The sequence below is a fragment of the Cervus elaphus genome, chromosome 8 (genome assembly GCF_910594005.1).
Source record: "Cervus elaphus chromosome 8, mCerEla1.1, whole genome shotgun sequence".
NCBI lineage: Eukaryota > Metazoa > Chordata > Mammalia > Artiodactyla > Cervidae > Cervus > Cervus elaphus.
Window position 1 is genome coordinate 24,274,758 of NC_057822.1, and position 19,307 is coordinate 24,294,064.

Sequence of the window (19,307 nt, forward strand, 5' to 3'; positions counted from 1 at the left end):
ATCCTTATGCTAGTTTAGAAGGATTGTAGTAATGAGTTTTTATATTTTGTTTTCTGAGGCCCACTGGCTTTTCTAAGATGTTGTAGGTGTTCTTTTTAATAAGAGGTACTCAAATTCATTTGGATAGAATGGAACAGGTGTTGATTCACTCATTATAAATGGGTGGAAATTTTTCAGTAAATCTTAATGGATTTTTGAGTTTTTTTCCAAGTTTTTTTTTTTTTTCCTTCTAGGTTCACTTATTAAGCTTGATAGATACCTTACAGTGTGATAATGTTATGTTCTTTAGGGTTTACATCCTGCCTATTTTATATAAGTGGAAAGAAAATAAATCAGAAGCACATAAAATGTCGCTATAAATAGCTGTACTTCAGCATGCAAAGAATCAATATTTCTGCGTTAAATACAGGAGAGATGAGAATCTGTTTTAGATTTGGCAGATTCTGTATTTTACCCTCGCTTTACGAATAGCTATGTCCTACCATTACTAATGTGGCTAACAAGTTTATATTTATTTATGGTTAAAATAAATGTATGTTGTTCATGGTCTTCTGTCAGTTTATTGTCTAAGCTTATTCTTTCTTTTGCTTAATTCTTAACTTTGGGCTATTTTTTGGTAGTAGATATATTAGAAAATGGATGAAATAAGAGAAGTGTTATTTACTGAAGTATGTGAAATTTAACTATAATTGTAAAGACAATTACAGAATATTACTATATCCCCTTAAATTAACAATAGTATTCCTAATACCCTTAAATATCTAATTATTGTTCAAATTTTCTCAAGATTTTTAAAATTTTTTTCATTTTTTAATTAAAAGATAATTGCTTTACAGAATTTTGTTGTTTTCTGTCAAACCTCCACATGAGTCAGCCATAGATATACATATGTCCCCTCCCTCTCATTTTAATTGTTTGTTTGATTTGGGATTCAAATGAAGTTCATACTTCAATGTGATGTTGATTGATGTGCTTCTTAGTCTCTCTTAATCCCCAGGTTGTCCCTCCATCCATTCATCTCTTCCTCTGTCTCTGTCCCCTTTCACTTTGTGGAAGAAACTGGGTCACTTACCCTGTGGAGTTCTCACATTTAGGGTTTTGCTGACTATATTCTGGTGGTCCCCTGTAGTTTCAGTAAATTAGAATTATATCTAGGAGCTTGATCTGATTCCAGTTTAATTTTTTGTATTGCTGTGAGTTTTGAAGTAAATAAATCTTATCTATAGAATAAAATGAATAAAAAAATTCTAAGAGAAGTTATCTGCAAAAGTAGCTTGTTTTGATTGCAATAAGTTAAACTTGTTTTTGACATTGTGGTTTTGTTCTGTGAACAGTTTGGGCACTTTTCTCTCTGGTTGGGAAAGTGCCACATATTCCAGGAAGCACAAAGTTGAAGGTTGATAGCACCTTGCTGGTGGAATGACTGTGGTAGGAAGGGTGTTCTCTGCTCTGCACAATCTAGCAGGTCCTTTTAAAGGCTTACTGTTACTTGTGCGGGATCTGGGAGGGGCTGCTTGTTTTAGCCAGAATGGGCAGGGCAAGCCCATGTAGAACCATGTAGACCTTTGAGCAGAGATCTGAAGGAAATAAGATAGCTATGTACGATCTATAGGAAGAACATGTGAGTCAGAGGAAAGAGCCAGTGTGGAGGTTGGGTTGGGGTGTGGAGCAAGTGTGCCTGGAGCACGTGCAGTGAGCCAGGGGCAGCTGCAGGTACTGGGGCTGGAGAGGGAGCTGAGGCCAGACTCACATAAAGCCCCACGTAGGGCATGGATTTTATTCAAAATCTGATAGACGCCTGTTGCAGGTTTTTGAGCAGGAGAGTTCCATGATCTGATTCAGGTCTTAAAGGATCACTTTGTAGGGAGAATAATAGATCATAATAAAGTGGTAAGTAGAAGCTCAGAAGCTTCAGAAGCTCAGGCAGAGCTTAGACACAAGGTAATGGTGTTGAAGGCTAACTGCAGATGTAATACCACCACTCATAAAACCCTTCTGGTAACACGATGTGTTGGAAACTAGCATCTCATACAGCTTAGAAGGAGAAATTTATTTCACAGCCAAAAGCAGGGAAGTTTTTCCTTTTTAAAAAAAAAAAAAATCAGGATGTGTGTTTGTATTTCTTCATCAAGAATGAAATAACTATGCACGTTTTCCTATTTGTTTTGGCTACTAAGCTGAAAACTGTGGTCATATGCAGCTCATGGCAGCTTCATGGTTTTTTGTAGTGCCTACGTATTTGTGTCCTGTTTTCCTCATTGTCCAGGTATTTTTTATTGCATTTACATTTTCCTCGGTCCTAGTTTTTAAAAATTTGGTTTAATTCATGTTTAATCTATATAAAATATTTGTATTTCTTGTAATCTCCTTCAATTACTTTGTGAAATGAAGCAGAACATGAAGTCCTTAAATTAAAAATTAAAAATGACTGGGATATTTAGGCATTGCATTTTCCAAAAGTATCTTCCTGTGAGACCACAAAGTCTTAAACTAAACATTTGATTCCTATTTGGTCAGTGCAGTTTCCCATCTTCTCCTGCAGGTGGCACGCACGACCCTTCTTCCTGGCCTCCTCAAGACCATAGCTGCCAATCGGAAGATGCCACTTCCTCTGAAGCTGTTTGAAATCTCTGACATTGTAATAAAAGATTCTAGCAGAGGTAAGAATGAGTCACCTTTGATTTGTATATTTAAAGCATTTTTTTATTATGAAAATTTCGACTATATATAAAAGTAGAGAAAATAATGTGATTTTTTTTTTCCCCTGTGATTCCAGCACCCAGCTTCAACAGTTATCAACACACACGTGGCCAGGGTTCCTTCATGTCTACTCCAACCCACTGCTGCATATTAGAGTAGTGTAAATCCTAGACACCATGTCATTTCAGCAACAAACACTTTAGTTTCTGTTTCTGAAAGATAAGGAGTATCACTGGTTTGGCTTTTTTTTTTAATAACCTAACTCCGTTACTATATTTTATCATTAAATATCTAACTAGTGTTTGAATTTTTCCAGTTGTTTCATAAATTTAATTTTCATGACTGATTTGTGTGAATCAGTCCAAACAAGGGCCAGATACTTGACTGTAGTATCTCTTATTTTTAATAGAAAACAAATTTTAACTGAGTTTAATAATATTTATGAAGAGCCCTATTAAAACCTCAACCTGAAAAGCACTACGGAGTACTTCTTTTTTCCTTATGTTGTGATTTATACGTGTATCATTTTGACATACTTTTTTTTTTTTTTTTTTCATTTTGACATACTTTATATCTTACCATTCTGCAGTTATTGTTCCTATCACTGTTGTCCAGTGATTATAAATCTGTTTTACCAGTTTTTGCTTCTTGTGAGTATGGTCTGAACTTGTTAGTACAGCAGGTTGCTTCATCTAGTATTTGGAATATAGTGGTTATTTAATAAATAAGTATGTAGTAAGTACTTAAACCTGATTGCCCAGAAAGCCAGTCTCATTCAGACTTCTCCATGTCTTCAACTTTGTATCAGTTTGACTTGACTGCTTGGAGCTGTGTGTATGGCATCTCTTGGTGAGCAGTGCCCTCAAAGGACTAAATTACTGCCAGTGTTTCTTTTGAGTCCCTGGATTTAACCGTTGAAGTCCCAACAGTATTTATTCAGTCTACTGCAGATTCTGCAAAATTCACAGTGTGTTCCTTTGAATCAGTTCACAAAAGAAGAGGCCTTTTCCTCAGTTTCTCCTGAAGAGGACAATATGGCATCATTCTAACTACCAGAAAGTAGTCAAGAACCGCTGACTGTAAACCAGCCCGTGTTAGGAAATAGATAGTACAGAGGTACAACCACCTTGACTGTCTGTGGTGGACTGTCCATCGCAGACCTTCCAGCTAAAGGCTGGATTCCATCTGCTCCCCAGTATGTAGCCTGTTTTCTTTAACAGTGTCACCAGGCATTTGTATGGTGCTTTTCAAAAAAAAAAAATTTTTTTTAAGGTACTTTTTCTTTTTTGATTGTTAAAACATCTCTGAGGCAAATGAGACAAAATATTGTCCCCATTTAATATGCTGGAAAATTAAGACAAAAAACTGGTAATTTGCTCAGAGTCACTTAAAATGAGGAACTTAGGGCTCGGGCCAGGATTTTGGTCTCAGTGCTCATATCCTTAGAGAATAAAAGTTCATTTTCATATCCGTCCCTGTAGAATTTTCTTTGTGTGATAAATCTGCTGTAACAGAAAAGACATCTTCAGTGCCAGCTGCAAATAGTTTTGAGGGTTCTTATTGCCTCTAACCATCCCTTGGTACAGATAACAGAATTTGTTATTATCCCAATGTCAGTTTTTTCTGTTAACTTTGACTTGTTATCTATCATACTAGTTCTTTGAGTTTTATGTTGTTTTCATCCTTGATGATCCATTCATATTTCTAAATATTCGGGTTAGGTTAATTACTTGAGGTTTCCTCAAAAGTTCTGTAATACTGTTTCAGCACCAGGCCTCTTCCCTAGTAGCAGAGGCTCCCTGCCGGGCTTCCTGCTCCCAGGCGGGCAGCTTGGAGCCTGGAGGGTGTGAGTGAGAAGCCACCTGCGGCCCCACAGTTGCAACGGGGAGGCTTTGCCGTAGGCGTGGAGCATTTCGCTCCACTGCAGTGCCGGGTAGGGTGCCTTTTTGGGTTTCTTTCTCTCTGTGTTTCTTGGGAAGGCCCCAAGGCCCATGCATGGAGAGGTTGAAAGAGAGCTGTTCTTAAGTATGAGTCCCATAGGCCGTCATTGAACAAATCACCCTGGTGATGATTCAAAAACCCCATCCATATGCGTACTTTTTAACTTGAAGATTTGTATTTCTGTTGCACTTTTGTTTCCTCAGAAAGAGTAGTTCTTCTCTCTGCAGCAGACCTCTCTTACAACTGTGTTTAGTTGTGATCATTCTGCTTTGTTTTCCACATCAATCCATTTTTTAACTGATAGACTTTGGTCTTCTGTCTTGCACCATTATGGTTTATTCTTTCTCCTTAAAATTTTCTGTCATACCAATGGCATTCAAGGAATAAGAAGAGGTACGTGTGTTCAGTAGGTCTACCATCTTGAAAACATAGGTTTGCTTTAATTTATGTGGAGTGTGTTTCCTGTTTACGTAGGCCTGGATCCTGTTTCATAGCAGAAGAAGCTTTTCTGGTGGATTATTCTCATTGTGGACCTGTGGCCTCCCTGTCTGTCATCTGCTGTGCAGGGAGGACTCTGCAGGAGAGGCCGCCTGGCTCCGCAGGTCCAGGAGCGACTCTGCAGCCCTCATTTGAGCCCTGGTTCTGCCATTTGTTGTTGTTCTGCTGCTAAGTTGTATCCAACTCCCTGTAACCCCATGGACTGCAGCATGCCAGGCTTCCCTGTCCTTCACTATTTTCTGGAGTTTGCTCAAACTCATGTCCATTGAGTCAGTGATGCCATCCAACCAGTCTCACTCTCTGTCATCTCTTACCAGCTGCTTAACTTTAGACAATTTAATTTTTCAGTGCCTCAGTTTCCTTATCTGTACAGTGAGGACAACAATAGCACTTTTTTCATGAGATTTGTTGTAAAAGTTAAATGTATTTTAGAAAGTTGCAGCCACGTAATAAGCACTGTTTAGTATGTGCTCTGTCAGGGTATTAGCAGTCCCTAAGGCCAGATACCTAGCATCTTGAGGTCTCTGGAAATTTTGAGAATGAGTTAAAAATTGGCTGGTCATTAAAGGGTTAATACCACCTTGCTAAGACAAGTGGGACTAATTTTTATTCTAACTTTTGACTTGGTTTTTCTTCTGTTGTGCTTTTTTTTTTTTTAAGGAAAAGAAAACCCAAACACTGTGGGAATTTACTTTAAGAAGGTTGTTTTTAAAAAATTAAAATAAAATAAAATAAATTAATCAGCCCAGGAAAAAAAAAAAAAGAAGGTTGTTTTTTGAGCAGTTTATCACCCACTTCTTTTCAATGAATTAGGCATATGTTTTTACTGTGTCTCAAACCAGGAATCTTCTCTTTTGGATTTACATTAGCCATTTCCTCCTAAATAATGAAACAGTTTTGAAGAGAAAAAAATCTAGATCATGAAAGATAAAATGGTAGAGCAGTCTTCCAGTTAACTATGAAAATGTCCCAGATTTTCACTGGTGAGGGCAGTACTCAGACTATTGGTTGAAAAAAGGTGAAGGTGTGTGGGAAGAGTGGTCAGGACATTCTCATTCGTTTTACTGCTAGAATGTATTTTTAAGTTCCTTTTCTTCACCAGGGACATGCTTGGAATGACAGAAAGGTAGCCAGCCTTGAGACAGACCAGTGAGAACAGTTTTTACAGATGGTGCTGCAAGGGAGTGTGTAAGACACGCTGATCACACAGAGAAGGGAGTGACAACTGCCACTAATTGGTTTTGTGACTTTAGGGGAAACCCAGCACTCTCAGCATCCTTTCAGTTTTGTGTAGCCAAGCATATCTTTCAAGATATGCTTTCCATAAATGGAAAGGGAGTCTATACTGAATTCAATATGACTCCCACAAATTCTATCTGACCTGTGTTCCTGTAAGAGTGGATGAAAGTCCCTCAGTCCCTGTTTGACCTCATCAGACAGTTTCGTATGCCATTGTGGACTTTCTCACTGGCCATGACATGAGGCTGGCAGCCTGCCCAGTGAGAGACTTGGGCACCCTCCTCAAGTGTGAGGGTTTCCACTCTAAGTCAGACACACTCCTGATCTGAAGTTGCAGCAACATTTAAAAAAAACTTAGTTCTGACTCTAGGGACTAAGCTGATTTATCCTTTTTATTGGGCAGAGTGATGTGTGTCTCTGAAAGAGAAGTTAAATGCAGACTCTGCTTTGGAGTAAATTTTCAGCTTTATTATAACAATGAAGTCCAGTAGAGACTGAACTGAAGCCATCAGATCAGACTGCCGTGTGACTAACTGGTCTTTTTCAGTTGTTACATTTGTCTTTTCAGTGTGGAGGAGAAACTGCAAACAAAATAGTAAAAGATTACTTCAGGGGAGCAGTTGTGGAGTGGGATTGCTAACCTTTGTGCCCACAAATGCAAATATATTTTGCCAAGTCCCACACTCTGGCCTTTTATTAAGTGCAGATTGAATTCTGCTTGTCATAGTTTATTCCACAGTGTTCCTTGAAGCTGCCTGGATGCCTCGAAGCTCACAATAACGGTAGAGAACAAGGGTTGAGCCTAGGTTTAAAAGGAATGATAGAAGGAAGACATAGTTTGACTTTGTAGAGCAAGTATATAGGGTGATTTACATTTAGCATGGTATGGGCTTCCCTGGTGGTCCAGTGGCTAAGACTTCATGCCCCCAATGCCGGGGGCCCGGGTTTGAGCCCTAGTCAGGGAACTAGATCCCATGTGCTGCAACTAAAGAGTTCACATGCTGCACCTAAGACCTGGCACAGCCAAATCAATAAATACATTAAAATATTTTTTAAATGAAACATTTATATTTAAATAAATACGTTTAGCATAATGTCATCATCCAGTTGTCTGTTGACATCTATCGGTGATAATCATATTGTGCCTTAGTTTAAAGAATTTGTGCTGTGTGCTTAGTCATTCTGCTGCTACTAAGTCACTTCAGCCGTGTCGGACTCTGTGCAACCCCATAGACGGCAGCCCACCAGGCTCACCCGCCCCTGGGATTCTCCAGGCAAGAACACTGGAGTGGGTTGCCATTTCCTTCTCCAGTGCGTGAAAGTGAAAGTGAAGTCGCTCAGTTGTGTCCAAATCTTTGTGACCCCATGGACTGTAGCCCGCCAGGCTCCATGGGGATTTTCCAGGCAGGAGTACTGGAGTGGGCAGCCTTGCTCTCCTCCAGGGGATCTTCCCAGCCGAGGTTTCCTGTAATGCAGACAGATTCTTTACTGTCTGAGCCACTAGGGAAGAATTTGGGGGTCTACTATTTATTCCAGTAGGAGAAATGGGTTAAAGGCCCTTGACCTGAGGAAGGGTCCAGTTACCTCACTGGCCTCAGCAAGGACACTTGCTCCAAACTTTCACTTCTTGCTCAGACCATTCCTCCCTCTGCAGAGCATTGCTTTAGTCGTGGTAGGACTGCATTTCTCTGCCCTGCAAAACTGCTGCTTAAATAGTACCTAAACCTTCTCATTCTCCCTGCGGCTTTTCTAAGTCAGAGAATGCTCTACATCTTACCCTGCTTAGTTTGGATGTGGAAATCCAGAAATTTTTTTTTAAACTTTGGAAGGTGATTTTTTTTTATCTTTAATATATTTAAGATTCTTGTCTGTTCTGCTCCCTGTACCACCATGGCTCCTGGAGCATAGCTGATTCACTGTTCTCCTATGATTTGGTTCGGTCCTTCTGTTTGCTGTTGGTTTGCACCCTTCATGTATCTGTTCTGTATTATAAGCTACTGAAATAAAGGGGCCCAATCTTTGTAGTTTTTTCTATAATTCTTTACTTGATAAAAAGCTCAATGAAAGCATTTTCATTATGAGCTTGTAAAATACTTCAGCTCTGAGAAATTGTTCATTAATTCTGCAGTCATTAAATATTAAGAGATTATCTAGTGTCCACATGTGGAATGTGGCTCTCTGAAGAGAGCTTATGTCATCAGTCTGGATTAATTTAATTTTACTACTTTATATTTTTGGCATGTAGAATTTCCAATTAATAATTCAAAAAGTATGGGTGTAGGGTACATTGACCTTAACAATATTTGAAGTAGCATCATTCACATGTGTGATGGCATCTTAACTGTGTAAATAACATCATTTTTAATATAGAAAGTTATTTTAGTACATTTGGCTCAACACAGTTAAGATCGCCTAACGTGACTATAATGTGCTCTGTCATGCGTTGAATGTTGTATTTTTTTAATAGATAAAAATCCATTCCAGGTTCATGTTAATGAAATAAAGGCCAACCCACAAGGATGTAACTTTTTCCTTCATGCATGGAGAAGGTCATAGTTTTTTCCTCACATTTGTTTCTTGGCCTTCAGCATTATTTGAAAAAGATAAGTCTCTACTTCAGTTCTGTAATATAGAAGTGCTTTAAGGAAAATTGTTCTTAGGTTTTATTATGTTTGTTTTTAAAATTGAAAATGTATTTGTAATATCTTTAAGAACTTTCCCAAATACATACTTTTAAGAGTAATTCTATTTTCACATTAAAAAATGAAACCACGTATCCACCTTTTCCCAAATCCTACTCCTTTAATTAGTTGCCAGACATTCTATGCATATTTTACTGTGTGTTTTACATTTTTGTGTGTAGCCACAGATCCAAGTACTTCTTAGTGTTCACACAAATAGAATTATGCTTTTTCTGTCTTGTTCTTTACTTTTGCCCTATGAATGCATTCTGTCTGCCTCATTGCTTGTTGTGTGTGTGTGTGTGTGTGTGTGTTTTCTTTATTTTTTGGCTTTGGCATGTGGGATCTTAATTCCCCGACCAGAGAGTGAACTCATACCCCGCTGCATTAGAAGGTGGAGTCTTAACCACTGGACCAACAGGGAAGTCCCCCTATCTCATTGTTTTTAATGGCTGCATAGCGTTCCATTGTGTGGATATACTGTAATTTATTTACTCAGACTGTTGTGATGACTTTAGATTGTTACCAGGTTTTTGCTAAATACATCTATTGTAATGAGCATCCTAGTACCCTTATATGTATTTTTTGAAGTTGGTCAGTCCATAGGTATGCACATTAAATGTTTGCTATTTGTCAAATTGTCATATTTGACTATTGTCAAATTCTCTACTAAAAAGAATTTTTTTTTAACACAAATTTGCAGTCCTATCAAAAGTGCGTAAAAGTTCCTGTTCTCCCACATTGGATATAATTTTTAATGGTGTATGTCTTAATGAGATTCTTGTAGCTTCTGTGAATCATTAGGCCTACTCTGAATTTCTTCTGAAGGTAAGTAAAATTTGCAATATAAGCTATCATCTCATGGGTACCACCAATATTAAAGAAATTTGTTGGATGGAATAAACTAAGATCAAGATGATTTGTTTTATGTTCTGAGCGTGGCCAGACAGTTATTCTCAAGCTCAGTATCAGCCACCAGTTGTCCTGGGAGCTTTGTTGGTTTCCCAGTAGGCTTTCTCCTAGTATCTTCATTTGGGCTTCTCTCTGAACGTGGGAAGAGAAATGGAAAGATTGACCTGGAGACTCTGTCCTTTTCCATTCTGTGCCATTTATGATAACTTAACCTAACACCCCTAATTTGTTTTTAATCATTCGTCCTCGGGTGAAAGAGAGTCTACACTAAGCAGAAGCCTGTTCTAAAATTTGAATTGTATGCAGTAGTCACTTACTAAGGGACTTCGTGTATCACTTTTTCCCTTTTTTTCTTCCTTTATAAAATCATCTGGCATGTTCTTGCAGCTTCCAGAATTGTAGCAGCTACCCCTCCTCTGGGTGGTTTAGATCAGCCTCTCCAGGCAGTACTTTGAAGTCTGGGAAAGACACTGGTAATTTAGGCTGACATACTTGGCAGGCCCCTTTAAAAAGCAGAATTGTTTGATGGCATGACACAAGAGGTCTGTTAACTGAGTTATAAAGAACTGAGCATTTCCAACAAACCCTAGTTTTGGCATGAAATTTAAATAGTTCTTATTTTATGGCAGGCAGGCAGTGAACTTCCTGTGATGTAATATTGTCCCTCAGTGCAAAATCCTCGGAAGTGGAAATTTTTACTAAACCTAGCAGTTTCTCCAAGACATTTCTGGGTGGAAGTGAGTATGTGGTTATTTTCTCTTTCAATTCAATCCAGCTAATTCAGAGGAAGTATTTTAGCAGGATGTGATGAAGCAGATCTAGAGGGACTGGTAGCACCTGGAAGAGGTGTGAAAAAACAGCCCATCAGTGGTGGGGGCTGCGAGAGCACACCTCGTCAGCGTTTGATCTAGTTCTTATGGTGGGCTTAGTATAAAGCCCTGAAATCAGTGGCCTTTCCTAAAAATACTGCGACATTGAGTTAAAAAATAAACAGCTTATTACTGTATATGTATATGCTGCAAACATCCTGAAACCTTTCTTGAGTGGAGTATAATTTTTTTGGTCCTATATTTTTATCCTAATTTCATTATTCTCATCACCAAAATCAGTTTTTTGTTTTTTTTTTTTTAATTCTAAGTCTTTAAACCAGATGTTGTTCCTCTTATCAGAAAGGCAAGTTTTGCATAACGTGGAGATCAGGACAGAAGTATTCCAAGGCAAAGGTTACCGAAATAGAGCTTCCAGTCTGTGGTACTGAGCTCTCTGAATGGTGGCATTACGTGGGGCTCTTCTCTCACGGCAAGAATGGGGCTGCAACGTAGTTTCAATACGTAGCTGTGTGTTAAAGTGGAAGCATGTGACACCAACGAATGGGTACCACATGGCAGAGATACCCAGGAGCAAGTCCGTAATATGAAAGGGATAGGTTAGTTCTGTTTCATTGCATTTTTTTCTCTTCAAGGGGAAGTGGGGCGTGGGGAGAGAGAGAGGGAGGAGAGGAGAGAGGAGTGTGTGTGTTTGTGTGTCTATGTGTCAGTGTTCAACAGAGCAGTCATTCCCCTCATTTTAATTAATGCATGTGGTTGACTAGTGAGATTTGATGCCTGCCTGGGTGTAATATTAATCTTTATTCTGACACCTTCGATTATAGCTTTTAGGTAGCAAATGTCTTTATCTGTGCACGTGGAAGTGATAGAGAATGATGTCGGCACAGTCCTGACTCTCCAACATCATCTGGCTCTTGGGCAGACTTAGAATGTGGCCCCTGTCTGGTCCTGGCCTTGTTTAATTCTATGTATGCTTTGCTTTCTTTCCAGGCTTTATTTATTTATTCAGAAAATAATCATTGAGCAGTTAGTCTGTGCAGGCCCTATGCTGGCTCTGACCTCTACCCTCTAGGGTTACCTAGAGTAGAGTGCTTTGAACATAGTGGGTGCTAAGAAATGTTACATGGCAGGGAGAGTTATTTCTCTATGTATGTTCAGTCCAAAGTTTAACTTAGAATATAATTTCCATGAGTTACAACACTGATGATGGCTAGAAACTTTAGTTAACTCACTTCCAAAAATAAACTTATTTCAGTTGCTTAACTATAAGTCTTAAACCTGAAAACTTTTGAAATCTGTTTAATATATCAAAAACATTTCAAGAATGCACATCTTTGACTACACTAATTATATTCATACATACGTTTGCGCTTATACTTTCTTTATCTTCATCTAAATCCTTTAGAAATTTCTTCTAAATCCTTCAGAGATTTAGAGATTTCTGCTGTATAGTGGAGAGGGTATGGGTTTTAGAGTTAGGCAGTCCTGGTCCAGTCCTGGTTTTGTAACTTATTAGCTGTGTAATTAATTACAGTTAGCTCCAGGCAGTTAGCTTGACTTTGGGCAAAACCTTTCTGAGTTTTGTTTCTCCATTTTAGTTTTTCCTGTCCATTTTATGGTACAATAAAAACCTAGCTAACACGATTGTCTTGAGAATTAAGATGACAAATAGGCTGATAGCTGCCAAGTCCTGGCACATAATAGATAATTCGTTCATGTTTTCCTTTCCTTTTACCATTTATGGACTCATTTTTATATTACTTTCGTAGTAAAACACAATGTATTGAAATATTCATTTGTTTACTTGGATATCTGGAAGGCAAAAGACATTGTGTATTTTGTGTGGATTATGGCTATGAGAATAAGTCTGTGGAAGAACTTTTGCTCAATACATGCTAATATGAAGCAGCTTTTTATTGTCAGTTTGTTCCCCCAGATAGACATTAACTTGTTCTTTTTCTAATTTAAAAGGTAAAATGAAGCCATCGTTCATTGTTTGTGTAGAGCAGCAGTCTCCTCCAGGATTTATTAAAGGGCCACAAGTGTGTTTATCTGTTAGAAAGTTAAATGATCTCCAGTGAATTTGAGTCTGTCTTTGTATGCTATGCATTTCTTTATTAATAAATTAGTTTTAAATTTTTCTAATCATCACTACAGATACAAAACAGTTCTGTCACGCCCCAGACCCACAAGTTGTCCCACTGTAGTCACATTTCCCCACATCTCACCCTGGGGACCACTGCCTTGTTCTCTGTAACCTCGAGTACGTGCATGCCAAGTCACTTCACTCATGTTCAACTCTTTGCGACCCTGTGGATTGTAGCCCTCCAGGTTTCTCTGTCCATGGGATTCTCCAGGCATGAATACTGGAGTGGGTTGCCATGCCCTCCTCTAGGGGGTCTTCCTGACCCAGGGATCAAACCTGCATCTCTTAAATCTTCTGCATTGGCAGGCAGGTTCTTTACCGCTCATGCCACCTGGAAAGCCCTTTCTGTTGCCTTAGTTTTCCCTTTTCCAGCTTGTCACATAAATGGACTTACATTGTCCACTTACATTGCCGTATAAAACTGGCTTCTTTTCATTCATCTTAGTACCCTTGAGATACATCTAAGTTATCAAGACTACCTTATTGCTGAGTAGTATTCCATTGTAAGGATGAACCAGTCTGTTATCTAGTCATTTGCATTTTTGCAGTTCTTTTAAAAATATTTTATTTGTGGGACTTCCCTTGTGGTCTGGTGGCTAAGACTCCACATTCCAGTGCAGGGGGCCCAGGTTCAATCCATCCCTGGTTAGTGAACTAGATCTCACATGCTGTAACTAAGACCTGGCAAAACCAAATAAATAACTTTTAAAAATACCACATTTCACAAGTTTGTTCTGATTTTCAAAGTAGAAAAAAATATACTAATCAAGGAAGCTTGGAAAATAGATAAACTTAAAAAATTAATCTTACCCAAACATTACCTCTGTTAACATTCAGGTACATTTCTTTACATACTTTTTCCTGCGAATGGAATTTTTTGGCTTGTGGTTACATTCACATAGTTGTATCCTTCATAAATTGCTATTTCTTTTCATACTTTAATTGTGATGTGTACATGTGACATAGTTTAAAAAGGTTATAAAGCAGACACTGGTTTAACCCTCCAAGTTAAGAAGTGAAATGTTGCCAGTGTCCTAAGCTGCTTGTAAGACCCGTCTCTGTCGTTATCACCTTCCCTTTACCTGCAACAGTCACTGTCCTGACTTTGATGACAGTCACTTCCCTGGTAGCTCAGTCAGTAAAGAATCTGCCTGCAGCACAAGAGACCCGGGTTCCATCCCTGGGTCGGGAAGATCCCCTGGAGAAGGAAATGGCAATCCACTCCAGTATCCTTGCCTGGAAAATCCCATGAACAGAGGAGCCTGGTGGGCTGCAGTCCATGGGGTCACAAAGAGTGGGGCAGGACTGAGAACTAACACTTTCACGCCCTTATTTGTTTATAGTTTTCCAACCTGCATATACTCTTTGGACAATGTGATTTGGCTTTTGTTTCTTTTTTGAACTTCGCGGCCTCCTTTTTGTTTCATTTACTATTTTAAGTATTTGCTCTAGCTCTACTATAATGAATCTTCATAAAGATGCTTTTTGGAGAAGGAAATGGCAACCCATTCCAGTATTCTTGTCTGGAAAATCCCATGGACAGAGAAACTTGGCGGGCTGCAGTCTATGGGGTCACAAAGAGTTGGACACAACTGAGTGACTAACACTTTCACTTTCAAAGATGCCTTTTAGCTGCATAGTATTCTGATGAGTGATTGTGTTGTAACTCTATGTAGCCATTTCCTAATTTGGGTTGTTTCTAATTTTCACTGTTGGAACTAATGCTTTATGTAGAAGTAATAGCTTTCTGTATGAATCCTTTTTTTGTATTTAAGATTATTTCTTTTGGATAGTTTTCTGCCTTAAAGAGTATTAAGTTTTAAGGCTCTGAAAAATGTTGCTAAATCCTTTACCAGTTCATACCACAATGAAGCCTATTGTTCCTGGGCCAGCCTTGAGGGATTTCCATACCTCCCCCGAGTAAAAACACTTCAGGAAACTTGATGGTTGAAAAACCATCTTGTCTTTCTGAGGTTGATTGGTTCTCCGTATGTTTACTAATCGGTGTCCTTTTTTGTTGATTTTGCCCAAGTTTGTGTTGGGGTAAATCAGCTTCTTAGGTGACCTCAGCGTATCCTTGTGACCATTTCTTTTTTTTTTTTATTTTTTCAGATGTGGGTGCAAGAAACTACAGGCATCTCTGTGCTGTTTATTACAACAAGAATCCTGGGTTTGAGATAATCCATGGGCTTCTGGATAGAGTCATGCAGCTGCTTGACGTGCCTCCTGGTGAAAAGAAGGGAGGATATGCAATCAAAGCATCAGAAGGTGAGACAGATCCATTGAGTCTAGAGTCAGCGATGCCATAACGAGGAGCCCAAGCCCTATTTGTAATAAAACTTTTTGGCTTGATGGGGGGAATGATAGGGAAGTAGGAGATAGAGCTTCATATCAATTCAGTCCAGTTCAGTTGCTCAGTTGTGTCCAACTCTTTGCAACCCCATGGACTACAACACGCCAGACTTCCCTGTGCATCACCAAACCCTTGTCCGTTGAATCGGTGATGCCATCCAACCATCTCATCCTCTTCTCCTCCTGCCCTCAATCTTTCCCAGCATCAGGGTCTTTGCTAATGAGTCAGCTCTTTGCATCAGGTAGCGGAAGTATTGGCGCTTCAGCATCAGTCCTTCCAATGACTATTCAGGACTGATTTTCCTTTAGGATTCAATGGTTGGATTTCCTTGCAGTTCAAGGGACTTTTAGGAGTCTTCTCCAACTCCACAGTTCAAAAGCATCAGTGCTTCGGTGCTCAGCTTTCTTTATGGTCCAACTCTCACATCCATACATGATTACTGGGAAAAACTGTAGCTTTGACTAGACAGACCTTTGTTGGCAAAGTAGTGTCTCTGCTTTTTTCCACAGTTCAAAAAAGCATCAGTGCTTTGGTGCTCAGCTTTCTTTATGGTCCAACTCTCACATCCATACATGATTACTGGGAAAAACTGTAGCTTTGACTAGACAGACCTTTGTTGGCAAAGTAGTGTCTCTGCTTTTTAATATGCTGTCTAGGTTGGTCATAGCTTTTCTTCCAAGGAGCAAGCGTCTTTTCTTTTCATGGCTGCAACTGCCATCTGCAGTGATTTTGGAGCCCAAGAAAATAAGTCTGTCACTGCTTCCACTGCTTCTCCATCTTCTTGCCATGAAGTGATGGGACCAGATGCCATGATCTTTGTTTTTTGAATGTTGAGTTTTAAGCCTACTTTTTCACTCTCCTCTTTCTTTCACTTTCATCAAGAGGCTCTTTAGTTCCTTAAATCAATTAATTGTCCATATTTTCTAGAAAAACCTTTTTTTCCTCCAGCATTTTAAGAAAATGCTTTTCAGAGCTCTTCCAGCACCACACAGTATACTTTTGTTCCAGCTGAGTGCCGGTAACCTCTAGTTACTGGCACCGTCAAGCCATGGCCAACCCACAGTCCTAACTGGAAACTGAGAGAACCTCAACTCATGACTTATGCTCACAGCCACCTATGTGAAGCCTTTAAGGCAAATGGAGAAAAGGGAGAGAGAGTGGAAGTTAGGCTAGCTGAATGGTATATAGACTCCTAACATGCTAGTTTCTTGTCTGAGGAATTCTGAATTTTTTGCTTTTCATATCCCTGTATCTTGAATCGGTATATTTTGTTAGACGAGATTCAGAAAAGCTTGAAAGAAACGTTTTACCACTTTATTTCCACTGTTTACCTGACAATCTTATAACTCTTTGGCATTTTAAATTTCTGTTGGAAAATTCACTTTTTCTTGAAGTGTTATTTAGCAGTACTTGGTAGTGGTCTGAGATTTGGGGGGACATATTTTTGTTTTCCCCTTAGATTTATTTTTCTTAGTCCTCAAAGATAGTTTTTCACTATTGGTTATTTATTTATGTTTAATTTGGAAACTTATTTGAAAATGCAATAGCCATAAATATCTGAGCCTTTTTCAGTTGAAGATTTGTGGAGTTACGTAAATTTTTTTTAACAAAATTGAAAGATTACATATTGCAGGGAGTTAGGGCTCTCTGCCACACCTCTCATTAACAGTCGTCCAGTGAAGATATGTATTATGCTTATAGAATTTTAAAGTGTTGGAACTGGGTCTTGGAGTTCATCAGGTCCAGTTCCTTAGGTGGACAAGTGCAGGAGCCGAGGACAGGCAGGTTGAATGAGTTGTGCTGGGTCACACGTGTAGAACCCAGGGCTCCTGCCTCCCAGTGTTCTGTCCACAGGGCCAGGATGCCTACCTTTATAGTGGCTTTCCGCACTCATTCACCAATTGACGCTTCTAGAATTCTGCTTGAAGTTCTGGTCATCCATGTTAACAGCAACCCGAGAGCTGATGTAACACTTTTTTTTTTTTTAACCTTCTATACAATCTCTTCTCAGAAATTTTCTATTTCATATAGAGATGAACTGGATAAAAATCTGTTCTCTGAAACAGATTGTGCCACTACATGAGATTAATTTTTTTTCTTGCTTGAAAGGTTGCAAAGATCTACATGGAAAATTGAAGCTTAATTTGTTGTGCCTATGACACTTTTATATGTAACTTTTAGACTAATGATGTTTCTATAAGCCATAAACCAGTGTCTTAATATAATGACTCTCCAGCCTCAGTCAGTTCCTTAGACGTATTTCTCAGAAGAATCTGAGCTCCCAGTTGAGAGACAGGCTCCATGAAGACCGAGTAAGTAGGATCCAGGTCCTGCTGTCAAGGGACCTACAGGGGCAATGACCATTGCCCAGCAGCTCTCACACCTTGCTGCTAAGGCCAGTGCCTTGACGTTTCCAGAGAGGGAGATGGTGTGGCTTCTTCAGGGTATCTGGGAAAACGTTAGTGAGTTTCTGGGAGGTCACATGAGCCTTTGAACGAATAGGTGAGAGATGGGAAGCAAGGCAGACCATTAGAGCAAAGCCAGAAATGATGGGAAACAAGGCCTAGTGCAGTTCTATTTGACTCTAGGGTAAGGAAGAAGCTTGGGACACAGTGTCCTGAGTGCTAGGATAAGGAATGTCAGCTAACTAACTGGAAAATACTGAAGCTGCTGCTGCTTCCCCTCCCTGCCTTTAAGTGAGTGATATGATTGGATCTGTACTTCGAAGGGATTAATCTGGCAGCAGTGTGTAAGTTGGAAGGCATAGAGAGTAGAGGGGAAGAGCGTGGTGGAAAGGTTAAGTTATAGTGTATTTTAAAGCAGTGAAAATAAGACTTGAACTTGAATGTTGGCCAAGGCTATACCAAGGAGAAGCCTGATTTAAGAAACTTTATGAAGGTAGAAGCTACAGCATTCGGACAAGTTCCACTGGGAACCTTTTGTGCCACTTGGAACTCTTATGATACAGCCTATGTATGTTAATCTTTTTTCAAGTTCTATTTTTAATATTCTAAACCTGTAAAACTATAATTTTAATCCTTACATTTTTTAGCATCAAGACAATATAATACTTAATTTTTTTAACATATAGATATCTGTTTTGGTTTGGAGAGTATGTGTTAGAAGTTGCATTCATAAACTGTAACCACTTATGATGTGGTTGTAGATCTTCATGTTCAGTGTTTTAGCCAAGTTGTTATTGCTGTTTGATTTTGTATGAGGACAGAGGCCATATGTGTTTTTCTTTTGAATTTACTTTGGCTCTCAGAATATTATATTTTATTACATTTTGATTATCTAATAATAAGCATGATTACCTTTTTTTGTTTTTTTAATCTTTTTTTCTGATTGCCTTTTTTTTTTTTTTTTTAATAACGGTCAAAGAAACCGACCTAAAGAAGTGCCATTGTCAAAGTAAGTCAGCAGTAAAGTTGGTAGAAGTTCTTCTTCTAAAATTTCATATATATTTATCTCCTGAGTAAATTTCTACATAGGAGTTTGGTTGCTGAGGCATGTTTAGCTGTATCGTTTCCTCAGGTTTATTGTTAATTGCATATAGTTTTTTCTGCTTCAAGAGAAGGTCTTCCGAGTATCAAAATGTCAAGTAGAAACAGATGAAGAGCTACCGTTTCCTGCCATTCTTGATCACTGTGCTGTCTTCTGTTACTCTGGCATATGGTTTACCTTTTAATAATTAAAAGTCCCTGGTGGCCCTGCCATTATAATTGAGTAAAGTCTGGTCACCAGAGAGCCATGCTAATGTCAGTTCATTGGCAGGTGTACCCAGTCTCTCTATGTCCACTAGCGAGCACCACTGCCTGCCTTTCATGCCGCTTTGTTTGGTGGCAGGGGGGAGCAGACTTGATTCCCCTCTGAGAAACTTGGCCCTGTCCATTGTGAGAGAAATCTGGAGACTCATTTCATTGATCATCACATTGATCCCAGGGAGTTCTGGTGACATTGCACGTAACCTTGCTTGATGCAGGCAGCAGACCTCTGCCTCCCCAGAG

At 39.1% G+C, this 19,307-nt stretch overlaps 1 protein-coding gene across 2 annotated transcripts in view; it reads left to right on the plus strand.

Annotated features, from left to right (window-relative positions):
- Positions 1-19,307, plus strand: part of FARSB (phenylalanyl-tRNA synthetase subunit beta) — a 68,248-nt gene that overhangs the window by 30,354 nt on the left and 18,587 nt on the right. For both annotated transcript variants that reach the window (XM_043909884.1, XM_043909885.1), the window contains 2 exons: positions 2,543-2,660; positions 15,057-15,212. In XM_043909884.1, coding sequence (XP_043765819.1) covers positions 2,543-2,660; positions 15,057-15,212 — 274 coding nt within the window. The remainder of the gene's footprint in view (positions 1-2,542; positions 2,661-15,056; positions 15,213-19,307) is intronic.